Genomic DNA, 11,120 nt, shown 5'->3' with positions numbered 1-11,120 from the left:
CGCATTTGTCGCCGCTTGCACGGTGTGTGCACAGAACAAGACTCCTCGGCATGCTCCGACTGGCCTCCTCCAACCTCTGCCTGTCCCCTAAAAGGCACCTAAATGATTCTCAGACCATGAGAAACAAGATTATCTGATCTGATGAAACAAAGATTGAACTCTTTGGCCTGAATGCCAAGTATCACATCTGGAGGAAACCTGGCACCATCTCTACGGTGAAGCATGGTGGTGGCACTCGGAGACCAGGGATTGATGAACAGAGAGATCCTTGATGAAAACCTACTCCAGAGCGCTCAGGACCTCAGACTATGGCGAAGGTTCACCTTCCAACAGGACAACAATCTCAAACACACAGCCAAGGCAATGCAGGAGTGGCTTCGGGACAAGTTTCTGAATGTCCTTGAGTGGCCCAACCAGACCCCGGACTTGAACCCGATCAAAAGTCTCTGGAGAGACCTGAAAATAGCTCCCCATCCAAACTGACAGAACTTGAGAGGATCTGCAGAGGAGAATGGGAGAAGCTCCCCAAATACAGGTGTGCCAAGCTTGAAGCATCATACCCAAGAAGACTTAAGACTGTAATCACTGCCAAAGGAGCTTCAACAAAGTACTGGGTAAAGGGTCTGAATACTTATGTAAATAGACATTTCAGTAAAAACCTGTTTTTGCTTTGTCATTATGGGGTATTGTGCGTAGATTGATGAGAAGAAGAAAAAAACAATTTAATACATTTTTGAATAAGGCTGTAACGTAACAAAATGTGGAAAAAGTCAAGAGGTCTGAATACTCTCCGAATGCACTGTAGGTGTGTCTCCTGATACTGGCAGGCATATGATAGACTTGTTTCTGTGGCTCTAGGTTTCCTCCAGTTTCTGTATTCAAAAGTATTAATTGTAGCCTTCAAGTTATCTGCTGTCTGTCAGGAATAAAACATATAACAGCCTCATGCATTACAGATTGCTCAATTTTGTAGTGTATAGAACATACTATATGAACATTATTTTCTTGGTAAATATGTTTTAAGTCACAATGAATCTCTTTTTAACTGTTGGCTGATAATGAATATTATATTATGAGTTATGACAAAATAAACCCTTGTGACGTCATAACGTCTGGATTTTTAGGCAGGAAGGCAGGCGGGAAAATACACCAAACCACGTCACAATTGATGTTGTCCAGTGTAAAAATATCATTGGCTACTCCACTGTCACGGGGGTTCCCTGCCTAGATTGCAGGGGTTAGACAATAAATTTGAAGTCTATCGCTTTAAATTCCAATCTCTGATACAGCAGAGATCATAAAGTCTGTCAGTAGAGGGAGAGAAATATTATAAATTGCACCTGAAATATTCTTCATATTTCAGAGTATAGTCATTTAATCACTGTGTTCAATTAGATAGGTATTTCAAAAGGTAAGTTACCTTTTTTTTTATTTTTATAGATAATCTGACTAAGGATAACATTTTATTAATGGCTCGCTACTGTAGTTGTTCTCGGGAAAAAGTTAACATTTGAGTTAGTGAAGATCTTTGTTGGCTCACTGTACAGTATGTGTCTTCAATTAATTTCATGTCGACAATTTGAGTTAAAATGGAATAAACAGGCATGGTATCATGTGATGCTAAACCCCGAATTTGACCGTGTTCAATTTTATTTTTCTCATTGACTAACTAGCTATAGCTAAAAATACCTAGCCAGTCGGCCTTTGTATTATGTGCAATGCTAACACGAGCACTGGTGTCGACACTATTGCTTGCTAACCAGCTCTGTTCAAGAAAAACTTGCCTGCCGGTGCCAGGATTTAGGCACTTGCACGAACGTGTTAACCGGTCAGAATAGACCAATGTGTATTGGCTAGTTACAAAGTGATTGTTGCTAGCTGTTCAACGTTTCTAATTCATGAAATTGAGCCACATGACTTTGCATCATTAAAGTGTTGATGCATGTTAATACACGAAGGAAAACTGATAGGGGTAAACAAAGTTGTCAAGACAAGGTAGCTTGAGAAAAAGCAACGACGCCACAAATCTAGCTTAGCGCCATTAGCTGCCTAACGTTAGCAAATGTACTAGTTTCACTATCATTTAATTAGCAACCGGTACGGACTTTTCTGTGCATTTTGTTGATTTAAAATGTATACTTAAATTACATTAGAATATTGGGGGTAATGCTATTTATCAATGCACGCAGTGTTAACGTGTTGGCTAACTAGGAGCTAGCTAACGAGTTTTCCCAAATTAGCCTAGCACCAATCTAGTAGGAAGCCAGCGTTAGCTAGCTAATCCTCGTTTACCTTACAAGTATGCTGCCCTAACTAGTTTGCTAAATACACTTCCAAATAAGACGATGCCTCTTTCAAAGCATTTGGAGTTGGTCTACTATTTCTAGCAACATGTGTTATGTCTGGTATCAAGGCCAGGGAAATGATTCGACGATGCCACACAAATAGACATCCAGCTACGACGGAGGCTGTACCAGGTCGTGGGAGGCCTTCCGCAGTTTCCGTCACAATAGGCCTGGCTACTATCAAACAAATTAATTTAACATTAACCTCATTTGTTCATTTGATTAGTAACATATGTTCAGACAATCTCTCAACTCTTCTGAGAACGTCTCGTTGAAGTCGACCTATGCTTTGTACCCCTCTTTTGTGTCCGGGTGGATAAACGTGATGGCGCAGTTGCACGCTAGTGTGTGCTATCAAAGTAGGTAGTTAGCTAGCAACGATAAATATGTATCATTTTAAAATGTGAACACGAACAACATGGTGCATTGTCGTTTTAAAAATCAGTTGAACGCATCGACTTTGCCTTCATATTCTCAACTAATTTCAAAACTAGAAAGCAACGTCTTAATAACCCGTTTCTGTACATAATTTTTTTATTAGCTCAAATTTGCATGCAAATATCATTCATGAACGATTCATAAGTTGCTCAGTTTTCCATTGGTCTCATTCGGGTATTAACGGTTGATATTGTACATGTTGCCTCAATTATGTCCAATAAGAATGAGTTGTCATGGCTTTATTTTCCTTCTGCAATGCTGACCTGCATGTTCTTAGGTCACTTCAAAGTATTACTTCATATCAAGATTTAAATGTTTTGTTAATGTTCTGTTTCAGCACTTGATATTGATTACCAAAGAAATGGTGATGGAGAAGCCAAGTCCCCTGCTTGTAGGGCGGGAGTTTGTGAGGCAGTATTACACACTCTTAAACAAAGCACCCGATTTCCTGCACAGGTACTGACCGATTTGTCTAGATTGAATAGCCCACAGTATGTGATAACCTTCCATTGCTTTATGTAGACCTGTGCCAGCAGGACTTTAAATGTCTCTGCTTTGTCATGACAGGTTCTATGGAAGGAACTCCTCCTATGTTCATGGCGGACTTGACTCCAATGGGAAGCTTGCAGAAGCAGTGTATGGCCAAGCAGTAAGTGTCAATAACCTAAATCAAAGATCCAGATGACAACTACCTGTTTTGAAAAATATAACACAGTCAAGAGTCTTCACTCGGGATGCTTTTCATGCAAATCTCAAACAATTTAGATGTTCAAATATTTTTTAATAACCTTCCAAGTGATGTAATAATGCAGGAAATGTGATTCTATTATAAACCACTCCTGGCCTTGTGATTTACTTCTAACTGTACTTCCTTCACCCTACCCAGGAAATCCACAAGAAGGTCCTGTCCCTGCAGTTCCAAGAATGCCACACGAAGATCAGACACGTGGACGCCCATGCCACGCTGACTGACGGCGTTGTGGTCCAGGTGCTGGGTGAGCTCTCCAACAACGGCCAGCCGATGAGGAAGTTCATGCAGACCTTTGTGCTCGCTCCAGAGGTGCGTAGTACGGTAGGCTAAAGGGCGGGGCTCACTGCACACACTTTACTAAGCATAGGGTAGTTGTCATATTTTAATTGTCACTCACTGGGAATTTTGGATTGTGTTCAGCAGTCATGAAATGGTAGAATGAATTGAAGTGGAGTGACTACCTGCGTTGTGTTCAGTAGGGCTCAATGTTCAGGAAGTACCTCCCTGATTCACTCTGTTTCAAAACATTTCATGCCCACTGAAAACAACTCTGCACTTTTTCTTAGATTATGAAGCACCTCAACTATGAGGGGGAAAGCACATTTTTGTCAGATGGTGCAGCACAAATAATAATAGCTTGTCTGGCTATTTCCACAGGGCTCCGTGGCAAACAAGTTCTACGTACACAACGACATTTTCCGCTATGAGGATGAGGTTTTTGGCGACTCTGAGGCTGAACTTGATGAGGGTAAGAAATTCTGCACTTTGTCCAGTTAAATTATCTTCAATGTTGACTTTGGATGTCAATTTGTTTATATGGTCTGTATACTTTGTTTTGTTAATCAATGATACCTCAGAATCTGAAGAGGAGGTTGAGGAGGAGCAGGAGGAGAGACAGCCGTCCCCAGAGCCACTCCAGGACAGTCCTAACAGCACTACCTACTACGAGCCTCACCCTGTCATGTAAGTCTATGCCATGGAGACCACCATGCCAGTTTGACAATGATGGTTAGATCAATGGTGACTAGATGTACTTAATGTTCTGTTTTATAGAAATTACATTTATGTACAGGACGTGCACTGCATTAAAAAACAACAATAAGTAAACATGGCATACAGTTGGTATGTACACTCACCGGACAGTTTATTTGGTACACCCATCTAGTACTGGGTCGAACCTGCTCTTTGCCTTCAGAACAGACATAATTGTTTGGGGCGTTCTACACGGTATCGGAAACGTTCCACAGGGATGTTGGTACATGCTGATGGCGACGGCATCACGCAGTTGCTGTGGATTGTTCGCAGCATGAATGTACTGCCATCTAGCCCATTCCAGATGGTCTGTTGGGTTGAGGCCTGGGGACTGCGCAGGCCACTCGAGTAAATTAAACTTGATGTCATGCTCCAGGTGCTGTTTTTCCACTCCTTGATTGTCCAATCTTGGTGACCATGTGCCCACGAGCCGCATTTAGTTTTTACCTGAATGGTGTGGAACCCGGTGTGGAACCCGGTGTGGTTGTCTGCTGCAATAGCCCGTCTATGACAAGGATCAACGAGATGCTGTTCTGCACACCACTGTTGTACTACGCTGTTATTGATCTATTTGTGGCCCGCCTGTAAGCTTGCACGATTCTTTCCATTCTCATTCTACCTCTCATCAACTAGCTGTTTTCGCCCACACGACTGCCGCTGACTGGATGTTTTTTTTATTTTCTGTTTGTCGCACCATTCTTGGTTTACTCCAGACATTGTCGTGTGGGAAAATCCGGCGGCCAGTTTCTGAGATACTGGATCTGGCGTGCCTGGCATCAGTGATCATACCACGCGCAGCCCTAAGTCACTCGTTTTGTCCATTCAATTGAATAGTAACTGGATGCCTGTCTGCCTGCTTTATCTAGCAGGCCACATGACTCACTGTCTGTCTGTAGGAGCGGTCCATTTTCATGAACGGTGTGGGGTGCCAAATAAACTGGCCAGTGAGTGTACAGTTGCATCATATTTGTGTCAAGAAGAAATGTGACCGAATCCAATCATATTGAGCTTGTATCTGAGTTTATAAAAAGGTACATCTAGGCAAACGGCTGTAGAAAACTTGACTGATTTCTGCTTCATTTAGCAATGGTGTTGAGGAGCCTATGGAGGAGCCGGCTCCAGAGCCTGAGCCCGAGCCTGAACCGGAGCCCGAGGTAGAGGAGCTGAAGCCTGACGTGGAGGAGAAGGTGATGGAGGAGCTGGAGGAGAAGGCCCCCTCCCCGGTCCCAGTAGAGTCCCCACCCAGCACGCAGGAGGCCCCCAAGGTTGGTCCACTCTCCTGGTACAACAGTGCTATGACCATTTATAAAATCACAATAACATGCAGGTTGCATCTGAAATCACACTGCTGTTCTATATAGATCGCTGGTCAAAAGTTAATTATAGAAGGAATAGGGTACCATTTCAGAAGTAGCACTATTGCACGGATTTCTGTCAAGATATCTGCCTTTCAAAATCATATTGTACTGTGTTCTACTGATTGGCACGGTTGAATTCTGACTGAATTCCTGGCAGACCTTCTCCTGGGCCTCGGTGACCAGTAAAAACCTGCCTCCTAGCGGTACAGGACCCTCCTCTGGAATTCCCCCCCATGTTGTTAAAGCACCAAGCTCACAGGTAACCCCTCCACCTGTGTCTTGTGTGTGTGTCTGGGCTGAGTGTTGTCTGTGGTCAAGTAGGTCTCATCTCCTGTGTGTCGCGCTCCTTTACAGCCCAGAGCGGAGACCAAACTTGAGAGCCAGATGGCCCCTCTCCGGGGACCCCGGGACCAGCGCCCCCGCGACAGACCAGCCTTCGTACAGCGAGCCTCCAGACCTGGTAAGCCCGGTGGGACCTAATGGCAATGTTTTTCTATAGACGCACTGTCTATACACGCAATATGCTCTTGGTTTTAGGTCTGCTTAGTTCTCAACACGTCACGGGTGCTCACACTTCTGTAGTCTTTAGTATTTACACATGGGTCAATGTGTGCACGTCTCTGTCACTTAGATGGTGTTGCACCTTCAGAATCACAAACTGGGAAACCCCACTTCAGTTTTGTCAACAAAGGTAATAAAGCTGTGACTTTGTACTAAATGTGCTCTCTTCAGTGTTGGTACAGAGTGACGGTGCAGATGGTAGCTAATGACTTCTCCTGACTGCAGGTCGGGGCGAGGCGGACCCCGGTGAGATGGACAGCAGGAGGATCATCCGGTACCCAGACAGCCACCAGCTCTTTGTGGGCAACCTCCCTCATGACATTGACGAGGCAGAGCTCAAGGACTTCTTCATGAGTAAGCACTCGTACACATGAATGGTTATTTAGCCATGCCATTTTCTGGTTGTTCAAAGTATCAATGGCATTTAAATCAATAGAATTGTGTGCGTTTGGAACAGTTTACATCTTCCAACCTTTTGTTAAGGTGTGACTAACGAGGTAAACTCCAGATGACGTAGCAGGAGAAGTGTGTATGATTTTCGGTATTTGGAATTGAAAACTAAAATGTCTTCCTTCAGCTTTCGGCAATGTAGTGGAGCTGAGGATCAACACCAAGGGAGTCGGAGGAAAGCTGCCCAACTTTGGCTTTGTGGTCTTTGACGACTCTGACCCTGTCCAGAGAATCCTGGGGGCGAAGGTAGGGGGGGCAAGTACTGACTTCATCATTATCCCCCTCATTCACACGGGTGTTTTGGTGGCACACGACTTGGTGTTGTAAATCACTACCTATGGGTTTTATGCACAGTATCCTAATCCCCAAATCTCTAGCCCATTTTCCCTTTGTTTGAATCTCAGCTATAGGAGACTGAGTATTCAAGGTTTTACTGGAGCAAAATGGTGCTGGGGGGGTGCTGACTGGAAATTTGAAGCCCTCCCGTTGTCCGCAGAGACAACATTCAGCTTGGCTTATGCTATCTGAGTCTCAAACATTCTAACAAAATCAATGGGGTTCCCATTCTCTGACAAAAATACTCCTGAATGTATCATTTTTGGAATTTGATTCTCCCTGACTCTTGTTTTTGGTGATTTGTTGGTTCTCAAGGATCGTAATTAAAAAAATAATATTGGGGGCTCTTGTTTTAGCTTTCTGGACATTGGTGGCCCGAAAACACTTAGGCAGGTCTTCTCCTAAGACTTTTCTATGCAGGAAAACTACAAACACAATCGATACAACCAAAGATTCAACCAATAGGGTTTTATGAAGTGCAAACCAGTGAATGAGAAGGATCGTGAAAATTGTATTTTCTTAAGGTCCCCTAATCACCTGCCAGTCCTGTATTAACGGTCCCCTCTGTCCTGTAGCCCATCATGTTCCGTGGCGAGGTGCGTCTGAACGTAGAGGAGAAGAAGACCAGGGCGGTGCGTGAGCGGGAGGTCCGTGGCGGAGACGACCGCAGAGACATGGGGAGACGTGGCGACAGGGGGCCCGGCGGCCCGCGAGGAGGCATGGTAGCCGGCAGCGGGATGATGCGTGACGGCAGGGGCCCACCACCCAGGGGCGGCATGGGTGCTCCCAAGCCCGGTCTGGGCTCTGGAAGAGGAGCAGGAGGATCCGCCGAGGGCCGCTTCACCACCCAGCGCCGCTGATAGTGCCACCTGCAGTTCGGAAGTAGTACCACGTTCTTCATCTTCTACCGTTCTCGTTAACGAAAAAATCTACATGTATAAACGTATATACTTTTGTTTGTTTATTTTCGTTTCGGTAAAAAAGTATTTTTGGCTTTGGAATGTGACAGACTGTCAACTATTTCTTCTTTGATGTGACAGACAAAAATGAGCAAACGTCAAATTTGCATTTTCGCTTTACTTAGCTGTGAGCTGAGCGTACTTTTCCAGTGTTGTCAAGAATTCACAAACATTAATTTGTAAATTTGAGGAAAAGCAACCAGGAGTAATCTGCATCGTTATAGGAGGAGGGACTGATAGACTTTTACCTACGATAATACAGCCCATCATTTGGAATAGAGATTATTACGCCTCGACTTACCAGGGCGCTACGTCACGAAACCCCTCTTAATGCACATTTTATATGTGGGAGTTCTCTGCCCGTTACTGTTGGAAAAGCATGAGGTGAATTTCCTGCTGTGGGGGGGCTTGCATTTAGTTTTTTCCTTTTCAAAGGACACTGCTTAAAACAAATTGCATAATGCACTCATCAATATGCACTAATGGGTACTTTTGTCATGTTACATTGACATCCTGGGATCGCAGCTGGTTGAGACATCTACTGTTGTCTCAAAGCTAAACGACGTGACAAGGCAGGCCTCCACTTCAGGCCTGTTTACTGTGACCAATATATTTCTCACATCTTTCATCTGCGAACCTATAACTATGCTTCAATTACTGCTGGAATACAACATACCAATCTACAGAATGATTATTTTCCTAAATGAATTTAATAAAAAGCTCAAAGTTCCTGGACTTCACCGACTGGGGAAATAAAAGGATGGTCCACAGACACAAGCCAAGCTGACCAATAGGAGAGTGGTGGTGATAATGTTTGGAGACTCGCTCCCTATTGTTTTTTCTTTTATTTTCATGCATTTTTTTTCTTTTTTTTCTCCCCTACCCTTGCCAGAACCGTGAAACTGGGGTTCCTCTTCTCCCTCCATTCCCCGTCAAGTGTACGGAGGAACATAATAAATGTACAGCAAAAATCATAGTTCACTGTATGATTTAATTCTCTTTTTTTTTTCAACTTGACTATAAAAGCATGATGGTGCCTTCTATTTCATCTTTCCAGTCTTACTAGTGAGTTGAGTTTGGGGTGTCCGGTGTTGCTCCCAGCTCCAGTTGAACTACTCTACCTACTGAGGCCAGGAGAATTTGCAGTGTTCTTCACAGGATTATAACGTTTTTCTGGTGCACATTTCACTCTCCCATAAGTACTGTTGAACTACCTAAGATGATGTGCTGCAAGTTGTGCATTTGTTTATAGTATCTGCTCTGGGGTTTGAAGAGACTAGAGAGACAACGGGTGCCTGAAGTTTTAATGTTAAATGTCCCAGAGATGCGTTATGTTAAAGAAATGACTCATTGGAACATACTAGTCATGTGATTCTTGGTTAGTCAAGCAAATGGGATCAGTTGAAGAGTTTGGATCTGCAGTATTGACGAGCTGTTTGCTTAGTAACTGTAACGGACAGTGAAAATGAAATGCCCTCTTAAAGGTAAACGTTGTATTGCACGGCTCAGACATGGGCTACTAGACAGTTCTCAATCGGTACGGTCAATTGGAGCAGCATGGTCTTTGTCTCGAACGGTGGCATAAGCCCTGGATCCAAGGGCATCCGACTGTTTCATCAACAACAAACATTTTTCGTTGGCAGCAATTTTTGTAAAATGTTAATCTTAGGTGTGGTTTAGCCTTAGTGCAAACTTTATCTGGGATGACACTCACTTTTTTAAATCCATTTATGCGTTCATATTTTTTTAAATGCTGATAATATTCAATGTGCTGTGTACCGATTTTTCTATTATTTTTTTCCCCACTAAGGCAAAATAAGAAAAATAAGATTTCTATACCAGTACTCTGCCAGTGAAATGGGAAGTTTTATTTTTGTGACTGTGAAAGGGAAGACCTCGGTTTCAACCTGGAATAGAATCGGGGAGGAGAAATGACAAATATTTTGCACTTCTTTTTTCTTATACTGGTCTTCTTGCACTGAAACGGAAAGTTAAATCTGATGTAGCGCCTTTTCCAAAATGTCGTACTGAGGTCTTCCTTGTCAGGTGGTATTCTGGGACAATCTGTCACAGTAAAAACACTTTTCCCATCCTACCCCCTTTTCTGACATTGCTCTCATAATTAATTTTCTCGTGGCGTGGGCCAGCTTAAAAAGCCAGTCACACTGGTGGAAATGCATGTACCTTTTGGTTGGATTGGAGCGACGTGCCGAACACTGGTGTGTGTGTGTTATGGGAAGAGGCCATTTTGAAATTGAGCCCCTTTCTCCAGGAACCCATTGTTGGTCACTGCAGAACTACATCCCTCCCCATGTTTCCACATATGGACAAGTTTCACAGTTGCCTATATACTCATAATGTGAGTTTCATATTATGGCTAAGAAAAGGGCACTTACTGCGATTTTACTTTTGCAATGGGCAACAAGGGCGAGGAGAGTCAGCCGAGTGGAATGCCATCATGCTTTCTGGCTAGTTTTCTGAAGTCAGTGCTTTAAAACTCAGTGGTGTTAAAACGTTTATTGGGAGCAGATTTGTACTTTTATTTTTTTTGCTCTGAAATTTCAGTGAAACCCCCATCTCTACCCCCAAGTTTCAAAGGACCCCCTAAAGCAAAGGCTGTAAACTTTTTCCACTGTTGAAAAATGCTGTAGAGTGGATTTAAATGTATATCATTCCAGTCCTCTTTTCAGTGGAATAGGATTTCCTTCCTGGCTTTAGCAAGTGTGGTACGCTAAGCAGTCAGTTGGTTGCCATCTTAATTTACTGTGTTTACCTTCTACTTGTTTGCTAGTAGAAACAAAAAAATGTGTTGCAGATGGAGCAAATTTGTTTTAGTTTTCCATTTTGAATGTGTTTGGACTTAACATACAATAAACTACTGATATCTGCA

General features: G+C 43.3%; 1 protein-coding gene across 4 annotated transcripts; it reads left to right on the top strand.

The window, feature by feature from the left end:
- The first annotated feature begins 1,148 nt into the window (after positions 1-1,148).
- On the top strand, positions 1,149-11,120 carry LOC110534549 (ras GTPase-activating protein-binding protein 2). 4 transcript variants are annotated; one of them, XM_036954196.2, is made up of 13 exons: positions 1,149-1,411; positions 3,121-3,239; positions 3,351-3,432; positions 3,670-3,855; positions 4,192-4,282; positions 4,392-4,497; positions 5,651-5,831; positions 6,082-6,183; positions 6,279-6,384; positions 6,556-6,615; positions 6,711-6,839; positions 7,063-7,190; positions 7,847-11,120. In XM_036954196.2, the coding sequence occupies exons 2-13, from the start codon at positions 3,145-3,147 to the stop codon at positions 8,129-8,131; spliced, it is 1,551 nt and encodes a 516-aa protein (XP_036810091.1). In that variant the 5' UTR covers positions 1,149-1,411; positions 3,121-3,144; the 3' UTR covers positions 8,132-11,120. The 4 variants fall into 4 exon arrangements, with proteins under 4 accessions (XP_036810091.1, XP_036810098.1, XP_036810092.1 ...); XM_036954203.2 differs by having other exon boundaries at positions 1,152-1,411; positions 3,670-3,843; positions 7,063-7,181; XM_036954197.2 differs by having other exon boundaries at positions 1,171-1,411; positions 7,063-7,181.

The sequence above is a fragment of the Oncorhynchus mykiss genome, chromosome 19 (genome assembly GCF_057628025.1).
Source record: "Oncorhynchus mykiss isolate SJ-2025 chromosome 19, ASM5762802v1, whole genome shotgun sequence".
In the NCBI taxonomy this organism is placed as follows: domain Eukaryota; kingdom Metazoa; phylum Chordata; class Actinopteri; order Salmoniformes; family Salmonidae; genus Oncorhynchus; species Oncorhynchus mykiss.
The sequence above is the reverse complement of the archived record's forward strand: the minus strand, read 5'-3'. Positions and strand labels throughout refer to the sequence as shown.

Bases quoted from the DNA above. Each gene is read 5' to 3' on its own strand.
- LOC110534549 (XM_036954196.2), top strand. From the start codon at position 3,145: ATGGTGATGGAGAAGCCAAGTCCCCTGCTTGTAGGGCGGGAGTTTGTG. The intron at 5,832-6,081 runs GTTGGTCCACTC...AATTCCTGGCAG, and splicing joins GCACGCAGGAGGCCCCCAAG to ACCTTCTCCTGGGCCTCGGT. The intron at 7,191-7,846 runs GCAAGTACTGAC...TCTGTCCTGTAG, and splicing joins TGGGGGCGAAGGTAGGGGGG to CCCATCATGTTCCGTGGCGA.